The following is a 22853-nucleotide window of genomic DNA, read 5'->3' as shown; positions in this document are numbered from 1 at the left end:
GAAGTTTTAAATCAGGATTTAAGCAATGATATACCTGACTTGTAGAGAGAAGGAAGTGGTTACTGATGTGATACGCTTCATTTTTGAAAATCTCTGGCTTGTCCATCTTCAGTTCATCTGCAATCTCACGTAATCCCAGTAGGTGATTGTCTATGGCCATCCCCATGATAGCCTGAAAAGGGAAAATAACGCAAGTTATTGTCATGTTTTCTTTGCCGTACCAATTCAGGATTGGAATAAGGACTGTGGAAGAAGTCACCGACCAGTGTGGAATATTTAGTCTGGGCTGTTATGGCGTCTTGTAGCAACTCCAACTTCTTTGCATCCTGGTAGAAACAAGTAAGACTCAATGCTAATGCTAAAACTCTGGCCTTTACTTAAAGGTAAAACTGAATGATGTTGCTACCGACAGGGCTAGAATGAATTGTCTTGGTGCATTTTGAATAGTTGGTCCATTTTCCTTTTGAGATTAGTTGAAAAAAAATGCCATCTAATCATAACCAGTTAGATGGCATTAACAAGAATCTAAAAAGTGAGTCCAGATTCATTTGTTTGCCCTTTGGATCAGATCAAGGTTGGATTTGGAAAAAAAACGGAAATGCTGATTATCGGTCCTGCTAGACACCGACCTCTATTTAATAATACAACTTTAACATTTGACAACCAAATAATAAAACAAGGTGACTCTGTAAAAAATCTGGGTATTATCTTCGACCCAACTCTCTCCTTTGAGTCACACATTAAAAGCGTTACTAAAACAGCCTTCTTTCATCTCCGTAATATCGCTAAAATTCGCTCCATTTTGTCCACTAAAGACGCCGAGATCATTATCCATGCGTTTGTTACGTCTCGTCTCGATTACTGTAACGTATTATTTTCGGGTCTCCCCATGTCTAGCATTAAAAGATTACAGTTGGTACAAAATGCGGCTGCTAGACTTTTGACAAGAACAAGAAAATTTGATCATATTACGCCTGTACTGTGTATACCTTTATATACATATATACATACATATATACCTATACTGTATATACCTTTATATACATATATACATACATATATACCTGTACTGGCTCACCTGCACTGGCTTCCTGTGCACTTAAGATGTGACTTTAAGGTTTTACTACTTACGTATAAAATACTACACGGTCTAGCTCCATCCTATCTTGCCGATTGTATTGTACCGTACGTCCCGGCAAGAAATCTGCGTTCAAAAGACTCCGGCTTATTAGTGATTCCTAGAGCTCAAAAAAAGTCTGCGGGCTATAGAGCGTTTTCCGTTCGGGCTCCAGTACTCTGGAATGCCCTCCCGGTAACAGTTCGAGATGCTACCTCAGTAGAAGCATTTAAGTCTCATCTTAAAACTCATCTGTATACTCTAGCCTTTAAATAGACCTCCTTTTTAGACCAGTTGATCTGCCGCTTCTTTTCTTTCTCCTATGTCCCCCCCTCCCTTGTGGAGGGGGTCCGGTCCGATGACCATGGATGAAGTACTGACTGTCCAGAGTCGAGACCCAGGATGGACCGCTCGTCGGGACCCAGGATGTACCGCTCGCCTGTATCGGTTGGGGACATCTCTACGCTGCTGATCCGCTTGAGATGGTTTCCTGTGGACGGGACTCTCACTGCTGTGTTGGAGCCACTATGGATTGAACTTTCACAGTATCATGTTAGACCCGCTCGACATCCATTGCTTTCGGTCCCCTAGAGGGGGGGGGTTGCCCACATCTGAGGTCCTCTCCAAGGTTTCTCATAGTCAGCATTGTCACTGGCGTCCCACTGGATGTGAATTCTCCCTGCCCACTGGGTGTGACTTTTCCTTGCCCTTTTGTGGGTTCTTCCGAGGATGTTGTAGTCGTAATGATTTGTGCAGTCCTTTGAGACATTTGTGATTTGGGTCTATATAAATAAACATTGATTGATTGATTGATTTTGCTAGTCACCGTTGGTAATCCTCAGTTTTGTGCAAGGAGAGGTTTGTTAGCCAAAAAGTGTTTTGCTTTTCTTGTCCAGTTACTTGATAAATACTAGATCATCACCAAAAATACTTAACACCCGATTGTGGACAAAGTACACCTTCTAAATTCACGACCGATCAGACAAACTGCACCAAGGGATACAACGATCTAGAGTTCAAATAAACCGACTAACAGGTGCTAACGTGAAAGCAACCTTCACCTAGCACAGAACTGCTTACACTTGTGCTTCCATCACTCATTGCTCTGACAAAGTCCAGGACTTCTGGCGTAGCAGAGCGAATGTTGTCCACTCGTCCGTCCTTAAAGCGTCGCATGGAAGCGCTCTCATAGGTGTTAACTTGTCTGCCGTGACATCTACGATACACAGAGTAAAAAGATTTCAAAGTACAGCCGCCCTGTTCGTTGACCGTCACTCGTTACCTGTAGTAGGCCAACTGAAGAGCCACCTGGACGAAGGCATCTGGACTCATTTTCAGCTTCTTGATCGATTCTTTCCCATAATGGTGGAATTTGTGGACGTTCATGTCGAGATTCTTCACAAGCCTTTGCAATAAAACTTACATTTGAAGCTAAAAGCATACACTCATTAAGCAGACAAACTGCAAAAAAAGCCAAATAAACCTTTGAAGTTTGTCTTCAGAGAAGGTGAGGAGTTTGTGCATCCCTGGGGTGACTTTCCAGCGGAGTCGTCTTGGCGCCGGGAGCTCGCTCACACTTGCAGCTCTCACCAGCTTGGACGGGCTGCGCATCCTAGCGGCACAGCATGGTCATCATTTTCAGATATCGGTTTTCTGAAATTCCCTACTCCACCAGAGAACGCCTTACGTGTACTTGAGAAGGTACTCCATGCACTGCACTAGAATGATCCCTTCAAACGGTGAATGCTCACACACGACTCCGCAACAGCCGTCGGCACCTACGACAAACTAACACAATGACGCTGTTTTCAGAGCCTCCTAAAGGACTTGACTGAGGGACCAAACTATAGAAGCTAGGACTGGTTTCGTGAAGCTGTATAACCAATTAGTATGTTCTTTCTGTTGGGACACATTTCCTGTGATCCTCTGCAGCAGCATCTACTAGGAAATGTTATTTATATCCGCTAACTTTTTGCAACTCAACGCCCAAAAAACGGAAATGCTGATTATCGGTCCTGCTGGACACCAAACTCTATTTAATAATACAACTCTAACATTTGACAACCAAACAATTAAACAAGGCGACACGGTAAAGAATCTGGGTATTATCTTCGACCCAACTCTCTCCTTTGAGGCACACATTAAAAGCGTTACTAAAACGGCCTTCTTTCATCTCCGTAATATCGCTAAAATTCGCTCCATTCTGTCCACTAAAGACGCTGAGATCATTATCCATGCGTTTGTTACGTCTCGCCTCGACTACTGTAACGTATTATTTTCGGGTCTCCCCATGTCTAGCATTAAAAGATTACAGTTGGTACAAAATGCGGCTGCTAGACTTTTGACAAGAACAAGAAAGTTTGATCACATTACACCTGTACTGTATATACCTTTATATACATATATACATACATATATACCTATACTGTATATACCTTTATATACATATATACATACATATATACCTATACTGTATATACCTTTATATACATATATACATACATATATACCTATACTGTATATACCTTTATATACATATATACATACATATATACCTATACTGTATATACCTTTATATACATATATACATACATATATACCTATACTGGCTCACCTGCACTGGCTTCCTGTGCACTTAAGATGTGACTTTAAGGTTTTACTACTTACGTATAAAATACTACACGGTCTAGCTCCATCCTATCTTGCCGATTGTATTGTACCATATGTCCCGGCAAGAAATCTGCGTTCAAAGGACTCCGGCTTGTTAGTGATTCCCAAAGCCCAAAAAAAGTCTGCGGGCTATAGAGCGTTTTCCGTTCGGGCTCCAGTACTCTGGAATGCCCTCCCGGTAACAGTTCGAGATGCCACCTCAGTAGAAGCATTTAAGTCTCACCTTAAAACTCATTTGTATACTCTAGCCTTTAAATAGACTCCCTTTTTAGACCAGTTGATCTGCCGTTTCTTTTCTTTTTCTTCTATGTCCCACTCTCCCTTGTGGAGGGGGTCCGGTCCGAGGGGGTCCGGTCCGATCCGGTGGCCATGTACTGCTTGCCTGTGTATCGGCTGGGGACATCTCTGCGATGCTGATCCGCCTCCGCTTGGGATGGTTTCCTGCTGGCTCCGCTATGAACGGGACTCTCGCTGCTGTGTTGGATCCGCTTTGGACTGGACTCTCGCGACTGTGTTGGATCCATTGTGGATTGAACTTTCACAGTATCATGTTAGACCCGCTCGACATCCATTGCTTTCCTCCTCTCTAAGGTTCTCATAGTCATCATTGTCACCGACGTCCCACTGGGTGTGAGTTTTCCTTGCCCTTATGTGGGCCTACCGAGGATGTCGTGGTGGTTTGTGCAGCCCTTTGAGACACTAGTGATTTAGGGCTATATAAGTAAACATTGATTGATTGATTGATTGATATTTTGACAGTCTGCATTGGATGACAAGATTCTGCCAATAGGGATTTAGGTAATCTAAGTTGCTTTAGGGTCCTATGCTAAAAGGCATCCAGACCAGGGGTTTCAAACTCAATTTACCTGGGGGCCACTGGATGCAGAAACTGGGTGAGGCTGGGCCGCAAGAAATGATTTCTTGAATTCACCTTCTTTGAATGGCTTTCCCGCCCTGGCAACATACTTGGCAACTCTTGCGATCTTTCCGGGAAACACCCGTATATCAGTCGCCCTCCCGACAATCTCCCGGGGCGATTATTCTCCCGGCTTTCACCCGGACATCAATATTATGGGCGTGCCGCGATGGCACTGCCTCTAGCGTCCTCTACATTAAATTAAATAAGTCTTGCCCACTTATTTAACCACACAAACAGTGTGCCGGCCCAGAGTCGAGACCCAGGATGGACCGCTCGTCGGGACCCAGGATGGACCGCTCGCCTGTGTATCGGTTGGGGACATCTCTACGCTGCTGATCCGCCTCCGCTTGAGATGGTTTCCTGTGGACGGGACTCTCGCTGCTGTCTTGGATCCGCTTTGAACTGAACTCTCGCGGCTGTGTTGGAGCCACTATGGATTGAACTTTCAGAGTATCATGTTAGACCCGCTCCACATCCATTGCTTTCGGTCCCCTAGAGGGGGGGGGGGGGGGGGGGTGCCCACTTCTGAGGTCCTCTCCAAGGTTTCTCATAGTCAGCATTGTCACTGGCGTCCCACTGGATGTGAATTCTCCCTGCCCACTGGGTGTGAGTTTTCCTTGCCCTTTTGTGGGTTCTTCCGAGGATGTCGTAGTCGTAATGGTTTGTACAGTCCTTTGAGACATTTGTGATTTAGGGCTATATAAATAAACATTGATTGACATTTATAGTATGAGGTTTTTGCAGACCCACGGAAGTGACTGCAAGACATACTTGATCAACAGCCATACAGGTCACACTGAAGGTGGCCGTATAAACAACTTTATCACTGTTACAAATATGCGCCACAATGTGAACAAACACCAAACAAGATTGACAAACACATTTTGGGAGAACATCCGCACCGTAACACAACATATACACAACAGGACAAATACCCAGAATCCAATGCAGCCCTAACTATTTCAGGCTAAAATAAGGAGCGGGGTTGGAAGGAAAGCGGGGGTGTATATGGTAGCCCGGAAGAGTTAGGGCTGCATGGGATTCTGGGTATTTGTTCTGTTGTGTTTATGTTGTGTTACGGTGCGGATGTTCTCCCAAAATGTGTTTGCCATTCTTGTTTGGTGTGGGTTCACAGTGTGGCACATATGTGTAACAGTGTTAAAGTTGTTTATACAGCCACCTTCAGTGTGACCTGTGTGGCTGTTGATCAACTATGTCTTGCAGTCGCTTACTGCGTCTACAGAAGCCAAATACAACATTTGGCTGGACTGGCAGGCGGTTTGTTCAGGTTGTAGAGGACGCTTATGGCAGTGCCTCTACGGTGCTCCTTTAATATTGATGTTTGGGTGAAATTCGAGGGAATGATTATCCCTGGAGGGGCACTGAAAATTGGGAGTCACCCGGAAAAGTATGACGCTGTAAAGCGCCATTCAGGGGCCGCGTGTTTGAGACCCCTGATCTGGACAGTTCCCATGGTTCAACTAGGACAACCAATCCCAACTTTGATATTTTGGTCCACAAGTCACCTCTAAGTCCTTAAAGAGATCACCCAGTAGCTTTTACCAGTCCAGGAGTTACTAATACAGTACATTCCTATGTTCTTAGATCAGTACAAACCTGCACACTCTTGTCGTACCAGCGGTTCCCCCCGTTCATTGTCACTCCTCCCCCGTGCAACATCAACACGGCCCGAGCGGAGTCGGTCAGCTCGGTCCCGCTGGCGTCATCCAGACAGACCAAACAGAGGCAGCGCTCGATCATGTCCAATGAGTCCCTGTTGGTTGACTCTTAAGAAAGCAGGATTTTCTTTTTCAATCCATTGGACTGATGACTTCAGAACTCATCTCCGGCAGTACAAGTACCTCTCATGAGCACGCTGCGAGCCTCTGCCCACTCCCTGCGTCCATCGGAGGTAAGTAGACCAATCGGTGGCTGCCGCTCGTCTTGATTTTCAGCCATTTTTACGATCTTCTCCAGCTGAGTCAGGAGGTCTTGGGTACTCAGGCGCCGAAAATTGATCACCACGTCCAGCACAAATAGCTTGACAGAAGAAGAAAAACAAGGTATGCACGTTTTTTTTCAAAGAGAGACTGAATTGCTTTGTTTCCTTGTGTATCAACTATACAAAGCTGGTTTTAAAAATCTGTGTTAGTGTTATGGTTCCATAAAAGCAAATCTAGATTTTTTTCACTTCCAATGAAACGTGTCGATGGATCTTCTCATTCATCCAGGTCATTGTATTCTCAGGGAATTGAATTAATCGTAACTGGACTGCTTTGTTTATCTTAAAAGACGTTGTTGTGACGTTTGCTGGGCATGGTGGTGATGGTGCTTCTTCCAAGATGCAGTTCGGGCTGGGACACAGCGTAAAGGTAAGAAATTATAGATTTGTTTAACGAATAACACAGACTTAGTCAAAACAAACCGAACTAGCGTGTGAGCTAGAAAAGAACAAAAGGCGCTAGCATGGAAGCTAGGGAAAAAACAGGCTAAGAACAGAAACACTGGTGCTAGGCAGAAAAGGCAAAACAAAGAGCACTAGCATGGAAGCTAAGGAAATTAACACGGGAATAGCGTGGAAGCTAACAAGTAGAACACAGATTTACCAGAAACGGAGCAGCGACGTCACTTGTCGTGGGTAACAAAAGCTAGGATGCGGGGTCGAAACAACGGAAAAGGCAGGCTTAAATAAGGGACAGTAATTTACAACAGGTGTGCGTCAAAAGCTAGGAACAGGTGACACTTATAGGTAACCATTGTGACAGAATAAACCAGGAAGTGCACAAACAAAGTCAAAAGTCCATGAATTACCATGAATTGATTAACGTGGACCCCGACTTAAACAAGTTGAAAAACTTATTCGGGTGTTACCATTTAGTGGTCAATTGTACGGAATATGTACTGTACTGTGCAATCTACTAATAAAAGTATCAATCAATCAATCAATCAAAGTCCACAACACATATGATCCGGCCAGCGGATCATAACAGCTGTGCCTTTCGTCCGAGCGGGCTTCATGCTCAGATTGGTAAAATCTAGTCTGACAGTTGGTACCATGGCCCCAAGCAATTTTTAAGAGAAAGCCGAATGTACCCAGTAGGCACAAGACATTAAAACAACGTTAAGAACTTGTTGAATTAGGTGTTGACGATGAGGAACTCGATCATACCGTTGAAACAACATGCGTTTTCTTGACGTTTAATCAATGTTGGGTTCTGACATTGACTTGACTGTTGAATGTTGGTCATTTCCCAACCAATATTCTACGACACACTCGAGACGAGTATGATTGTCCTCCTTTTGGTGGGTCTGCCTTCAGGAGAACGCCTATGCGTGGAGTCTTTTAAAGTGGGGAGACTGGTGCACAGACAGCCACCACACTGTCCTTGGCAAAGAGAAGGCCAGGGTCCAATGGCATGGAGACCAAGACAATTGGGGGCCCGTCTTTGCTGCAGCCTTCTTCCGCCTTTGTGACCGTTGTGGAGCTTCTATGCAACCATCCCATTCCGCCGTTGAGGTCTTTTGTGACTAGAGAGACGCACAGACTCCGTCACTTCTTCGCTGTGGGAAGGGAAACCCAGGACGACAGATACCTCATCACAGCTGTGGAGGCTGCCGGAGCTCCGGTCTGTCTGAGGACCGCCTATGGTGTGCATACCAATACTTGCTTTTCTCTCAGGGTGTGCTACCCTAGCCTTGTGTCTTCCCAGACCAACCCACAAGGCAGCGGGGATACAACGTTGAAACAACATACTTTTTGACGACGTTTATTCAATGTCAGGTTGTGACGTTTTGATCATTGACATTTGGTCATTTCCCAACCAACAAAGTGGATCCAATGTTGGGACATCAAATTTGACTCAATTTACTTAAAAAGCTATTTTGCAACGTTGTTTCAGAGTCAGTTTTAAAGGACATGTATGTATAATTAACGTTGTATCAATGTCTTGTGCCTGCTGGGTATGCCTGAGCAAGAAAGCGGATACATGCAACTTGAAGTGTCTACTACAGGGGTCACCAACCTTTTTGAAACCAAGAGCTACTTCTTGGGTACTGATTAATGCGAAGGGCTACCAGTTTGATACACACTTAAATAAATTGCCAGAAATAGCCAATTTGCTCTATGTTATCATTAATAATTAATGCTATTTATCTTTGTGGAAACACTGATCATCTTAATGATTTCTCACAATAAATATAAACTATGAAACATAGTTTATCTTCAATTTTGACTCTTTAAAATTCGAAATTCAACTGAAAAAAAGAATACAAAAACTAGCTAATTCGAATCCATCCATCCATTTTCTACCGCTTATTCCGTTTCGGGGTCGCGGGGGGCGCTGGTGCCTATCTCAGCTACAATCGGGCGGAAGGCAGGGTACACCCTGGACAAGTCTTCACCTCATCGCAGGGCCAACACAGATAGACAGACAACATTCACACACTAGGGACCATTTAGTGTTGCCAATCAACCTATCCCCAGGTGCTTGTCTTTGCAGGTGGGAGGGGCCTATCCCCAGGTGCATGTCTTTGCAGGTGGGAGGAAGCCGGAGTACCCGGAGGTAACCCACGCATTCACGGGGAGAACATGCAAACCCCACACAGAAAGATCCCGAGCCTGGATTTGAACCCAGGACTGCAGGAACTTCGTATTGTGAGGCAGACGCACTAACCCCTCTGCCACCGTGAAGCCCATAATTCTAATTCGAATCTTTCTGAAAATTTTTAAAAAAATAATTTATGGAACATCTTTAGTAATTTTTCCTGATTAAGATTAATTTAAGATGTTTGATGACATGTTTTGAATAGGTTAAAATCCAATCTGCACTTTGTTAAAATGTATAACAAATTGGACCAAGCTATATTTTTAACAAAGACAAATCATTATTTCTTCTACATTTTCCAGAACAAAAATGTTAAAAGAAATTCACAAGACTTTGAAATAAGATTTAAATTTGATTCTACAGATTTTCTAGATTTGCCGGTATATATTTTTTTAAATTTTAATCATAAGTTTAAAGAAATATTTCACAAATATTCTTCGTTGAAAAAACAGAAGCTAAAATCCATCCATCCATTTCCTACCGCTTATTCCCTTTTGGGGTCGGGGGGCGCTGGCGCCTATCTCAGCTACAATCGGGTGGAAGGCGGGGTACACCCTGGACAAGTCGCCACCTCATCGCTAAAATGAAGAATTAAATTAAAATGTATTTATTATTCTTTACAATAAAACAAATACATTTACTTGAACATTGATTTAAATTGTCAGGAAAGAAGAGGAAGAAATTTAAAAGGTAAAAAGTTTTATGTTTTTAAAAATCCCAAAATCATTTTTAAGGTGGTATTTTTTCTCTAAAATTGTCTTTCTGAAAGTTATAAGAAACAAAGTAAAAAAATAAATGAATTTATTTAACACCAAGTCTTTAAAATATTTACTTGGATTTTCAAATTCTATTTGAGTTTTGTCTCTCTTAGAATTAAAAATGTGGAGCAAAGCGAGACCAGCTTGCTAGTAAATAAATAAAATTTTAAAAAATAGAGGCAGCTCACTGGTAAGTGCTGCTATTTGAGCTATTTTTAGAACAGGCCAGCGGGCGACTCATCTGGTCCTTACGGGCGACCTGGTGCCCGCGTTGGTGACCCCTGGTCTACTTAATGTTCTGTTTTTGTGAGAGGCTAAAATGTCTCTTAAGAATGGTTGAAATTATAGTTTTTTTTTTACAGAGTAAAACCATTCTTCCCTGGACATAGGCCCCTCCTCCTGTTAGACCGTAAATTGTCCGGGCCTTGATACCATCCCTCAGACTAAAGCCTGCTCAGGTGAGCAGCGAAGAGTCTTTTAAGACAAATTCTACAGTTCAGTTGCGATCGATTGAATGACCTTAGGGCAGTGGTTCTTAACCAGGGTTTGATCGAACCCTAGGGGTTCGGTGAGTCGGCCTCAGGGGTTCGGTGGAGCCTCCACTCAAGCCACACCCGACTCATCGTGTACATAAAAACTTCTCCCTGTCGGCATATTAGGGACACGGCAACAGCAGAACCCAAACTGATTTGCAGGTGTGTAATTTGTTAGGAGTTCATGCACTGTGTTGGTTTTGTTCTTTGAACAAGGTGATGTTCATGCACGGTTGTGCACCAGTAAAAGATCATGTAACTTGAATTTGAAAAACATTTTATTTTTCACTAAAGAAGGGTTCGGTGGATGCACATATGAAACCGGTGTGGTTCAATACCTCAAACAAGGTTAAGAACCACTGCCTTAGGGCTTCCGATGTGAGTTTCACCTTGGGGGAGGTCTGGGCTCTAGCACCAAGGAGCTAATTTCTTAGGTATGTGTTGGTAGTTGGTTTAGGATTTCCTGGTTTAGATTTTGCTTTAGTTAACGGTTTGTCCTTAGTGGAGGTCTTCGCTTTAGCACTTATAGTGTTACCTCCAGCAAGGACCTCTGGTTATTTTGTTGTGTGTTTGTTGCATAGACCAAACAAGAACTGATTCAAATTAGTGAAAACCAGTATTTCTAGAACTGTTTTTTGTTACTTTTGGCCTTTGGGCATGTGCGTTCATCTATTATTTCACCAAATAGATCAGGGGTCGGGAACCTTTTTGGCTGAGAGAGCCATGAAAGCCAAATATTTCAAAATGTATTTCCGTGAGAGTCATATCATATTTTTTAACACTGAATACAACTAAATGTGTGCATTTTTAAGTAAGACCAACATTTTTAGACTATAATAAGTCTCTTATTCTTTTTAATAACATTGTTATTCTGAAGCTAACCAATAATAAATAAAATGTCATGTCTGTTGATCATGTTTTTGTTCGGCCATGTGCTGTTTGTCCTTTGGACTCTTTAAGTTCCTGTTTTTTTTCCACTCCCTTGTCTGGTTTCCTTGGTTACTCATTTTGTCCACCTGTCTCTGGTGGACAAAATGCCCGCTCACCTGCTTCCCGATCACTAATCAGAGGCAGTATTTAAGCTCGTCTTTGCCAGTCAGTCGCCTTGTGCTGACTTGTTTCATGCCTTGCCATAGTTTCGTGCTTCATGCCATGCCAAGTAAGTTTTGTTTGATTTATGTTCTTAGTCTGTTTATGCGTTAGCTTTGTTCTTTAGCCCAAGTTGTGCCTCCGCTGTGAGCGATTTTTGTTTGTATATTTTTTTAGTTAAAATTAAATCATGTTTTTACCTAAATGCCATGTCTCGAGTAGTCCGTCTGCCTTCCTGGTAGAACGACCCCACAGCAAGCTGCGACCCCCCCATCGTGACATAAAATATTTCTCACCATTAATGCGACTTCTTGAACAGGTGCGGTAGAAAACGGATGGTTGGATTAAAATGCATGAGAATGTTTTATATTTTGTGCGTTATTTTTAGCACTGTGATTACCAACGAAATTATTCATAATTATCGCGTTAAGCAATGTCAGCTAAGATTTATCCGAGAGCCAGATGCAGTCATCAAAAGAGCCACATCTGGCTCTAGAGCCATAGGTTCCCTACCCCTGAAATAGATCAACAGATGCTTGCAATTTTCTTTGAAGATTTATTTATCATCGGCCAAAGTTGGCACCATTAGCTGGTAATTGGTTGGAAGTTCACGGTTAGTAGACTTGAGGTTCTGGATGTAGTGTTTAAGTGTTTCCATCTGACCTGGTTTTTACATGCCACAATGATGTGTTCCGGTTCCGCCATCACAGTACTGTCCTGCGCCACTAGGGTGTCCCTCTCATGGCCCGGTACCCGGTAGGAGGTAAAGATCCGATAATACTGCTCCATACACAGACAGGTACCGCCCAGCGGACCTCGGGCGTAGTCCGCAGGTAAAGTACGTCTGCCAACATTTAGAACACATATTCTTACTGTTATTATTATTATTATTATTACATCCTTTATTGTCATGAGTCAGAATTGGAATATTTCACTTACGCATCAAGTTGATTTTTATACTCTAGAATTCCGGCTATCAAGTTTGCAGCAAACCTACAAGACAGAAGAAGCAACAAACAAGGTAAGATCTTTTTGCATCATTAGTAATTATTGTAGATCTTTTTAACAATCTGGTTTATTGTGCAGATGTATTACAAAACCCAAAACCAGTAAAGTTGGCACGTTGTTTGTTGTAAATAGAAACGGAATACAAAGATTTGCAAATACTTTTCAACCTATGTTCAATTGAATAGACTGCAAAGACAAGATAATTAACGTTCAAACTGGAAAACTTGGTTATTTTTTGCAGAAATTCACTCATTTGGAATTTGATCCCTGCATCATGTTTAAAAAAAGCAGTCCGGAAGACTTAGTGCTGCAAGGGATTTTCTGGGTATTTGTTCTGTTGTGTTACGGTGCAGATGTTCTCCCAAAATGTGTTTGTCATTCTTGTTTGGTGTGGGTTCACAATGTGGCGCATATTTGTAACAGTGTTAAAGTTGTTTATACGGCAACCCTCGGTGAGACCTGTATGCCGTTGATCAGGTATGCCTTGCATTTACTTACATGTGTGTAGAAGCCACATATATTATGTGACTGGGCCGGCACGCTGTTTGTGAGGAGGAAAAACGGACTTGACGACAGGTTGTAGGGGACGCTAAAGGCAGGGCCTTTAAGGCAAACCCCCAATATTTTTGTCCTGGTGGAATTCGGGAGAATGGTTGCATGCGGTGTTATACACCGGCGGGCCAGCTCTAATGTTAATTTGATATTGCTTCAAGTGCCAAATAAAATTACACGGCGGGCCAAATTTGGCCCGCGGGCCAGAGTTTGACACCTATGCTTTACATCCTATGAAACGGAGCTACTGTGTGAAACAATTTCACTTGTGGATTAATAAAGTTTGTCTAAGTCCAAGTCTAAATCTGCATCTCTTTCCCAGGTAAAGACTCTCACGTAAATACACAGACGTTTCATCATTATACAACACACACACCTGAGGGAATCTATAGGAGCGCTGAAGTTCTGTGACGGGAAGACCAACGCAGGGCTGGAGTTGACCGGCAGTGCAAGTCTGTTGTTGAGGTACATGTCATTTAACCAGTAGTCATACACCTACACTCCAAGAAACAAAGAAACATTCACTTAAAGAGGACATCTTGTTTCTACTAGAACAGGGGTCAGCAACCTAAAATGTTGAAAGAGCCATATTAGACCAAAAAAACAATAACAAATGTGTCTGGAGCCGCAAAAAAATAAAAGCTATATTACATACAGATAGTGTGTCATGAGATATAAATTGAATTAAAGCTGCAAGCAGCGTTGGTCGGGTCCGCCTTTGGCTGCTGCCCCCGAGACTCACGGCCAGATAAGCGCTAGAAGACGCCTTGGAGCCACTATTTTGAGAATCTAATGCACTGTGAAAGTAATGCAGTTGTTTATTGAAGTGAAAATATCAAACTTCCTGTTGATTTTTGCTAAAGTATGTTACTTATTAAAATGTAGGTCTAAGTGAGACCTACATAGTGTTTTTTGTTTCATGTCTCTCTGACATTCCTACCGGAAGTTACAAGCAGTTTTGTCTGTGTTTTCTTCCAAGGAGCAGTTTGTCCGTGTTGTATTCCTAGGGGGGCGTAGAGCGCAATTTTGAGTTTTGAGGTTAGGTTTTTTCATCAGATCGCAATTTATGCCAGACCTGATGTGTGTGTCAAGTTTGGCGAGTTTAGAAGCATTTTAAGGGGGTCAAATAACAGCTCAAAGAGGCAAAAATGACATTTTTTTGGAGACTTTGCACAGGGGTTCTTTGAAGGCGTGTAAAATCAGAACCTGAGAACTTATCAAAACTCTGTTCTATAATTTTAATCAGAAGGGTTCAATCTCTCTCCTGTGCGAGTTTGAAGCCAAAACAACAAACGCACTCAGAGGAGGTAATGTTTGAAGAAAGGTGACCGGTTTTTACAAAACTTTTGTTTTGAAGGGGGGATTGCAAACTTCCTGTTGATTTTTGTTGGGGGTTGTCAATCTATGAAATGTAGGTCTAAGCGAGACCTACATAGAGGTTTTTGTTTCATGTCGCTCCGACATTCTTACCGGAAGTTACAAGCAATTCTGTCTGTGTTTTCTTTCTAGGAGCAGTTTTTTCAGTGTTTTATTCAAAATAGCGCTAGAGCGCAATTTTGAGTTATGGGGTTTGTTTTTTTCATCAGATCGCAATATTCGCCAGTCCTTATGTGTGCGCCAAGTTTGGTGACTTTTGAAGCATTTTAAAGGGGTCAAATTACAGCGCAAAGAGGCAAAAAATAGCATTTTTTGCGAAAATTTTATTTTGAAGGGGTTTTTGCCAACTTCCTGTAGATTTTTGCTGAGAGAAGTGAGTGTATGAAAATTGGGTCTAAGTCAGACCTACATAGGAGTTTTTGTTTCATGTTGCTATGACATTCCTAACAGAAGTTACATGCAGTTTTATCTGTAATTTTTTCCTAGGGGGCGCTAGAGCGCAATTTTCATTTTGGGGGATTTGTTGCTTAATATGTTGGGAAGGTTTGCTATACCGACGTGTGTCAAATTTGGTGAGTTTTGAAGCATGTTAAGGGGGTCAAATTACAGCGCGTAGGTGCGGAATAATAATAAAACACAGCACTTTCAATAGGGTCCTAATTAAGAGGACTTAAAGGAAACCAAATGAGCTTAAATATAGCTACAAATGTGGCATAATGATGCAATATGTACATATAGCTAGCCTAAATAGCATGTTAGCATCGATTAGCTTGCAGTCATGCAGTGACCAAATATGTCTGATTAGCACTCCACATAAGTCAATAACATCAACAAAACTTACCTTTGTGCATTCATGCTCAACGTTAAAAGTTTGCTGGACAACATGAGACGGAAAAAGAAGTGGCATAAAACACGTCTTAGAAAGTCGGAGAAAGTTATATACATGTAAACAAACTGCGGTGAGTTCAAGGACCGGCAAAATTAGTAGGACAAAACGGCGCTCGCCAAATACTCGATTCAGTGAAGCATGTTTATTGTGTTTAATGTTTAATAGTGTGCTTTATAACAAATAGGGAGGTTTGTGTCATGTTTGTTCTCCTGCAGAAAGTATATTAAAACGAAAAATATATTTTTTTCCTCTCATCTTTTTCATACATTTTTGAAACAGCTCCAGAGAGCCACTAGGGCGGCGCACATGCTACGGCCGCGGGTTGCCGACCCCGTACTACAGGGGTCGGCAACCCGCGGCTCCGGAGCCGCATGCGGCTTTTTGATAACTCTGATGTGGCTCAGCTGCTAATTTGCCGACCCCAACGACTATTCCGTGAAGTTTCCGGATTTTAGTGCCTCTCTCAGAAATCACCCGGGGATAACATTCTCCAAATTTCACCTGGACTACAATACTGAGGGTGTGCAGTAATGGCAATGTCTATAACCTCCTCTACAACATGTCGTCGCGCCCGCTTTTACATCACGCGATCTGCGTGTCGACTAGTCATTTTATGTTCTGCCTCTGTTAACACATGTAAGCGACTACAACGCATACTTAGTCAACAACCATGCAGGTTAAACTGAGGGTTGTAATACAAACAACTTTAACACTCCTACTAATATGTGCCACACTGTGAACCCACACCAAACAAGAAGGACATTTCGGGAGTACATTGGCACTGTAACACAACATAAACACAAAGGAACAAATACCCAGAATTCCATGCATCCCTGCTCTTCCGGGCTACATTAGCACCAAACCCGCCCACCTCAACCAATGCACGGAGGGGGTGGGGGGATTTGGTGCAAGCGGGGTGTATAATGTAGATGCATGGGATTCTGGGTAATAGTTATTTTGTGTTTATGTTGTGTTACAGTGCCCGATGTTCTCCCAAAATGTGTTGGTCATTCTTGTTTGGTGTGGGTTCACAGTGTGGCGCATATTACTAAGAGTGTTAAAGTTGTTTATATCACAACCCTCAGTGTAACCTGTACGGCTGTTGAACAAGTATGCATTGCAATCGTTTACGTGTGTCAACAGAAGCCTCCTACGACATGTGACTGGGCTAGCAAGCTGATTGGACGTGTTGAAGCACTTCATGGTTGCCATTATTAGTGTTAATCGAGGGAAATTCTACAAACATTCGCGAGAATGGTTGATCTGACATTCCGTAGACTCTCGGAATATTCGGGATGGTTGGCAAGTGTGATGCTGTCAAACGGCATTTATAAAAAACTTGCGGGTCCCACTATCATTTCATTTTCATATTAAGGTGCGGGCCGCGTGTTTGAGACCCCTGGTTTATACGTAGCACAAAGTGGGAAAAAAACCCTCTGTATGCAGTGTTATTTCATTTTACATTTCAAAATAGTTTTGTGGCTGCCATTGTTTTCTTTATTTTGTGAACGGGTCAAAATGGCTCTTTGAGTGGTAAAGGTTGCCGACCCCAGTACTAGAATGATACTTTAATCAAACAACTGCTGATATCTACCCTTTACTAAGTAGTGAAAAATAATTGTCCTATCATACGTATACATTTGAGGATTTGTTTTTTAATAAAGCTTATATATTGCCAAAAGTATTTGGCCACCCATCCAAATGTGAGAATCAGGTGTCCTAAAATCAAGCAGTTAGGCATAGAGACTGTTTCTACAAACATTTGTGAAAGAAAGGGCCACTCTCAGTGATTTCCAGCGTGGAACTGTCACAGGATGCCACCTGTGCAACAAATCCAGTCTTGAAATGTCCTCGCTCCAAAATATTCCAAAGTCAACTGTCGGCTTATTATAAGAAAATGGAAGAGTTTGGGAACAACAGCAACTCAGCCTCCAAGTGGTAGGCCACGTAAACTGACAGAGAAAAAAAGCCGCTGCCTGACCAGGGCTCAGAAATTCTGCAAAGACTCCTCCCACCCCCACCAAGGACTGTTACAGAACCTCCAGGCCGTAAGACTCTTGAAAGCATCATAATTAAATTATCCCCTCAACTCCCCCCCCAAAAATGGATTAACTTGCTGGAATAAAAAAGACAATATAACATACATCCATAAACGTGGACGCATGTGAAAAATATATATATCTGTACAGTAATCTTTTTATTTATTTATATATATTATATATATATATATATATATATAATGTATATATATTTATTTAATTATGTATGCACCTTAGTGCTTTTTTTTTTTTTAATCCTGCACTACCATGAGTTTATGTAACGAAATTCCGTTCTTATCTGTGCTGTAAAGTTCAAATTTGAATGACAATAAAGAGGAAGTCTAAGTCTAAGTGAGGGTTCTGCGGATGCTGAAGCGCATCGTGCAAAGACTTTCTGCACAGTCAGTTGCTACAGAGCCTCCAAACGTCATGTGACCTTTCGATTAGCCCACGCACAGTACGCAGAGCATTCATGGAATGGGTTTCCATGGCCGAGCAGCTGCATCTAAGCCATACACCACCAAGTCCAATGCAAAGTGGTTGAAGCAGTGGTGTAAAGCAAGTCACCACTGGACTCTAGAGCAGTGGAGAAGCCTTCTCTGGAGTGATGAATCACACTTTTACATCTGGCAACCGGATGGACGAGTCTGGGTTTGTAGGTTGCCAGCAGAACGGTACATTTCGGACTGCATTGTGCCGAGTGTGAAATTTGGCAGAAAAGGAATTATGGTGTGGTATTCTTTTTCAGGAATTAGGTTTGAGCCCTTAGTTTCAGTGAAGGGATTTTTGAATGCTCCAGGATAGCAAAACATTTTGGAAAATGTTATGCTCCCAACCTTGTGAGAACAGTTTGGAGCGGGCCCCTTTCCTCTTCCAACATGACTGTGCACCACTGCACAAAGCAGGGTCCATAAAGACATGGGTGGCAGAGTCTGGTGTGGATGAACTTGACTGGCCTGCACAGAGTCCTGACCCGAACACCTTTGGGATGAATTAGAACGGAGACTGAGAGCCAGGCCTTCTCGACCAACATCAGTGTGTGACCTCACCAAATGTGCTTTTGGAAGATTGGTTTAACATTCCTATAAACACACTCCGCAACCTTGTGGACAGCCATATCCCAGAAGAGTTGAAGCTGTAATAGCTGCAAAAGGTGGATGGACATCATATTGAACCCTATGGGTTAGGAATGGGATGGCACTTCAAGTTCATACATGGGACAAGGCAGGTGGCCAAATACTTTTGGCAATGTAGTGTATCAATCAATCAATGTCAATGTTTATTTATATAGCCCCAAATCACAAATGTCTCAAAAGACTGCACAAATCATTACGACTACAACATCCTCGGAAGAACCCACAAAGACTGCTACTCTCTGCAGTTGAGTAAATATGGCCTCTATGTGAGGAAATAATTTGTCTCAAAAAATAATGATATAATAACACTTTTTTTTTTTTTTTTTACCCAGTTGGCCTCCTTCTCCCGCCTCTCCAAGAGCTTTCTGTGCAGTAGCTCCCCCACACCACCGGGGGCGCCAAAGTGCTCCACCGCCTCTTGTGTTGTTTTAAATTGCTCCTCTGTCAGCAGGTGTTTCACGCACCTCAGGTACGTGTCCAGGGTGTCCTTCAGCGCTGGTAGGGGCAGTTTTGGCAGACTCTGAACAACAGGTGTATTTTTTTAATGTTAATAGCAATTAAGATTAGATTTACAGTGGGGCAAAAAAGTATTTAGTCAGCCAGCGATTGTGCAAGTTCTCCCACTTCAAATGATGACAGAGGTCTGTCATTTTCATCATAGGTACACTTCAACTGTGAGAGACAGAATGTGAAGAAACAATCCAGGAATTCACATTGTAGGAATTTTAAAGAATTTATTTGTAAATTATGGTGGAAAATAAGTATTTGGTCACTTCAAAGAAGGAAGATCTCTGGCTCTCACAGACCTGTAACTTCTTCTTTAAGAACTCTTCCGTCGTCCACTCGTTACCTGTATTAATGGAACCTGTTTGAATTCGTTATCTGTATAAAAGACACCTGTCCACAGCCTCAAACAGTCAGACTCCAAACTCCACTATGGCCAAGATCAAAGAGCTGTCGAAGGACACCAGGAAAAGAATTGTAGACCTGCACCAGACTGGGAAGAGTGAATCTACAATAGGCAAGCAGCTTGGTGTGAAAAAATCAACTGTGGGAGCAATTATCTGAAAATGGAAGACATACAAGACCACTGATAATCTCCCTCGATTTGAGGCTCCATGCAAGATCTCATCCTGTGGGGTCAAAATGATCATGAGAACGGTGAGCAAAAGTCACAGAACCATACAGGAGGGACCTGGTGAATGACCTGCGGAGAGCTGGGACCAAAGTAACAAAGGTTACCATCAGTAACACACTACGCCGACAGGGAATCAAATCCTGCAGTGCCAGACGTGTCCCCCCTGCTTAAGCCAGCGCATGAGCCAGAGAGCACATGGATGATACATCAGACGATTGGGAGAATGTCATGTGGTCAGATGAAACCAAAATAGAACTTTTTGGTATAAACTCGTCGTGTTTGGAGGAAGAAGAATACTGAGTTGCATCCCAAGAACACCATACCTACTGCGAAGCATGGGGGTGGAAACATCATGCTTTGGGGCTGTTTTTCTGCTAAGGGGACAGGACGATTGATCCGTGTTAAGGAAAGAATGAATGGGGCCATGTATCGTGAGATTTGGAGCCAAAACCTCCTTCCATCAGTGAGAGCTTTGAATGGTTGACCAAATACTTATTTTCCACCATCATTTACAAATAAATTCTTTAAAATTCCTGGAATTTTTTGTTCACATTCCGTCTCTCACAGTTGAAGTGTACCTATGATGAAAATGACAGACCTCTGTCATCATTTGAAGTGGGAGAACTTGCACAATCGCTGGCTGACTAAATACTTTTTGGCCCCGCTGTATAACCAAATAATAAAATAATATTTACATCACTGGGGGCCAAATCTTTGGAGGGTTCCTGGTTGAGAACAGGCATGTTGTTGATGGTCAGGCACGGTCAATCCCCTTTAAAAAACAAAAAAAAAAAAAAAAAATAGTATGCACACATGCACAATGGAATTATTATTACTTTTTTTGTACTGAAATGTACTTCTAATATTTGTTTTAATATATGTAGCACCATATTATAGAAGTGCATTTCGGAATAGAGCAATTATAGTCAGCATTTCCCTTTTTAAAAAAAAAAAGAAGACGAAACCATCTTTCAAGTGCAGAATTGCCGCGTCCAAAGTGGACTGTCAATCAAAGTCTCACACCCAAAGCTGCTGAATGCTCAAACTAAAACTCTTTTTTAGTAAACGTGGTCAGTTCCTTATTTCACATCTCATAATATTAGGATACTACGATCCCCCCCAGTAAACGTCCTGCTTTTTACATTTTTTCATGGTCAAAACATATTTTGTATTCTCTCCATTGCGTAAACATACCACTAAAATACCCCTAATATAACCTTTTTCCCCAGCTCATAATTTACATGCAAAAATACATACTAAACACTTCCTAAATACTGACCCTAAAAAATATAAATATATATATTTTTTTTATCATTTGAAGGCATTTTTTGCATGTAAATAAAGAGGTATAACAAAAATAATAACCGTGAAATACAAGCTAAGCAAACACTTTTTCTTATTGCTGCATCACAGTTTGCTGCACAGATTGACACCAACCAATTATGATGCATTTAGGGTCCATTCCAGTGTGGGAAGTCTTAAAACCGGATTCTTAGATTATTAAATTCTGGCTTACCTGTAAGAAGAAAAAAAACCCCTCTTCTTTTGTCTTCACGCCCGAGCGAGGGGCTCGAGTGCGTCCACCTTTACCTGCAATCGAGAATTTTTCTCTCCAATTGCAGCTCGATTCGTTTTTTCGAGCATCCTTTAAAGCTGCAAGATGACCGCCGGCTCAACTAAACTCCCTCGCTGGCTCAGGAAAGACGTTGGGGCGGGGGGGGGGGTGGTCTACCAATTGTCGATGCTCCTCCCCGAAGTCCTGCTATTCGCCAGCAACTTTTCTTCGCCACCTCACGTATATTCACGCCACCGCCGCCATGTCACACAACACTTTTGGCCCATTGTGCACGAACGCCTCGTAACCATTTTGGATTTCCACCACCAGGAATTTGGCATTTAACTCATTTATTTGGATATTTGTATTACAGTTAAAGTACTGGGTGTGGTGAAATTACCCTCTGCATTTGAACCATCCCTTCGGGGAGGTGAGGGGAGCAGTGAGCAGCAACGATGGCCGCGCTCGGGAATCATTTTTGGTGATTTAACCCCCAATTCCAACCCTTGATGCCGAGTGCCTAGCAGGGAGGTACTGGGTCCTTGCTTGGTATTGTTATTTTAGACACTTTTTTTGAACCGCCTCTGTTAAAGGCCTTGATTTTATGTCTTGGTTTATTTGTGGTATTGCTATTAATTACAAATGCAAGCGCATTTGAGGGCCACACTTTGCATATAAAAATATATTAACGTATATATATATATATAGACGGAGATGGATATCTTTTTAAATCCTAGTTATATTTTAAAACAGCTAAGTGTTGGCCATGCGTAGACTTTGAAGGTTGGAATGTAACGAGAAGCCATAACACTCTTCTTATCTCAAATGTCCCAGGCTAAGAAGAACAAATAAGGGTATTTGTTCCGGTAGGTGGGGGCGGGGGAGATATTGAAGAAAGACAGCGCTTCTGTAGAAAGGTCAGATCAACTAGGGCGATGCGATTTGAAGGTGTATGTGCATAGTTGGTCTCCCAAAGCTTTGGTAATAAAATATCAAAATGAGACATTTTGTCTCGGATTCATTTAAAACCAGCTTATGTGTCATCGAAAGAACTTGGGAGTGACCAGTCGCTTAAATTCCCTGGGAGGAAGAACTGGTCCAAACGCAACAATATACATGTACTATGTATATTACACACGTTTATGTGTGCTACGGCTATGAGTTTTATTTCCCCTTGGTCTCAGTCTGGACCTCCTCTCCAGTGGCCCACTCTTCGACTGAATTCCCCCCAATGTTTAACTGTTTCTCCCCTTTTCCCACGTTTTAAAAATAATAAACGGGCCATTAATGGCACCACAGATTTATAATCAAAACTGTGCCGATTTTTTTTTTTTTTTTTTTTTTACATATTAATTTATGCTATGGGTATGAGTTTATTTTCTCCTTGGCCTCAGAATGGCCCCCCTCTCCAGTGGCCCACTCTTCGACTGAATTCCCCCCCCCCACAGCATTTACCTGTTGCTCCCCTT

General features: G+C 42.3%; 1 protein-coding gene across 1 annotated transcript in view; it reads right to left on the bottom strand.

Moving 5' to 3' along the window:
• Window positions 1-22853, bottom strand: part of LOC133558903 (choline O-acetyltransferase-like) — a 50827-nt gene that overhangs the window by 825 nt on the left and 27149 nt on the right. The window contains exons 2-14 of the mRNA XM_061910049.1: window positions 20525-20601; window positions 19020-19211; window positions 13627-13745; window positions 12630-12683; window positions 12354-12534; window positions 6569-6746; window positions 6324-6493; window positions 2805-2905; window positions 2601-2729; window positions 2400-2522; window positions 2198-2333; window positions 264-326; window positions 35-172 (exon numbers count right to left, since the gene is read on the bottom strand). Of these exons, the coding sequence (XP_061766033.1) occupies window positions 35-172; window positions 264-326; window positions 2198-2333; window positions 2400-2522; window positions 2601-2729; window positions 2805-2905; window positions 6324-6493; window positions 6569-6746; window positions 12354-12534; window positions 12630-12683; window positions 13627-13745; window positions 19020-19211; window positions 20525-20572 (1632 nt within the window). The 5' untranslated portion in view covers window positions 20573-20601. The remainder of the gene's footprint in view (window positions 1-34; window positions 173-263; window positions 327-2197; window positions 2334-2399; window positions 2523-2600; window positions 2730-2804; window positions 2906-6323; window positions 6494-6568; window positions 6747-12353; window positions 12535-12629; window positions 12684-13626; window positions 13746-19019; window positions 19212-20524; window positions 20602-22853) is intronic.

This window comes from Nerophis ophidion, linkage group LG09 (genome assembly GCF_033978795.1).
Source record: "Nerophis ophidion isolate RoL-2023_Sa linkage group LG09, RoL_Noph_v1.0, whole genome shotgun sequence".
In the NCBI taxonomy this organism is placed as follows: domain Eukaryota; kingdom Metazoa; phylum Chordata; class Actinopteri; order Syngnathiformes; family Syngnathidae; genus Nerophis; species Nerophis ophidion.
This window is presented reverse-complemented; position numbering and strand designations above follow the sequence as displayed.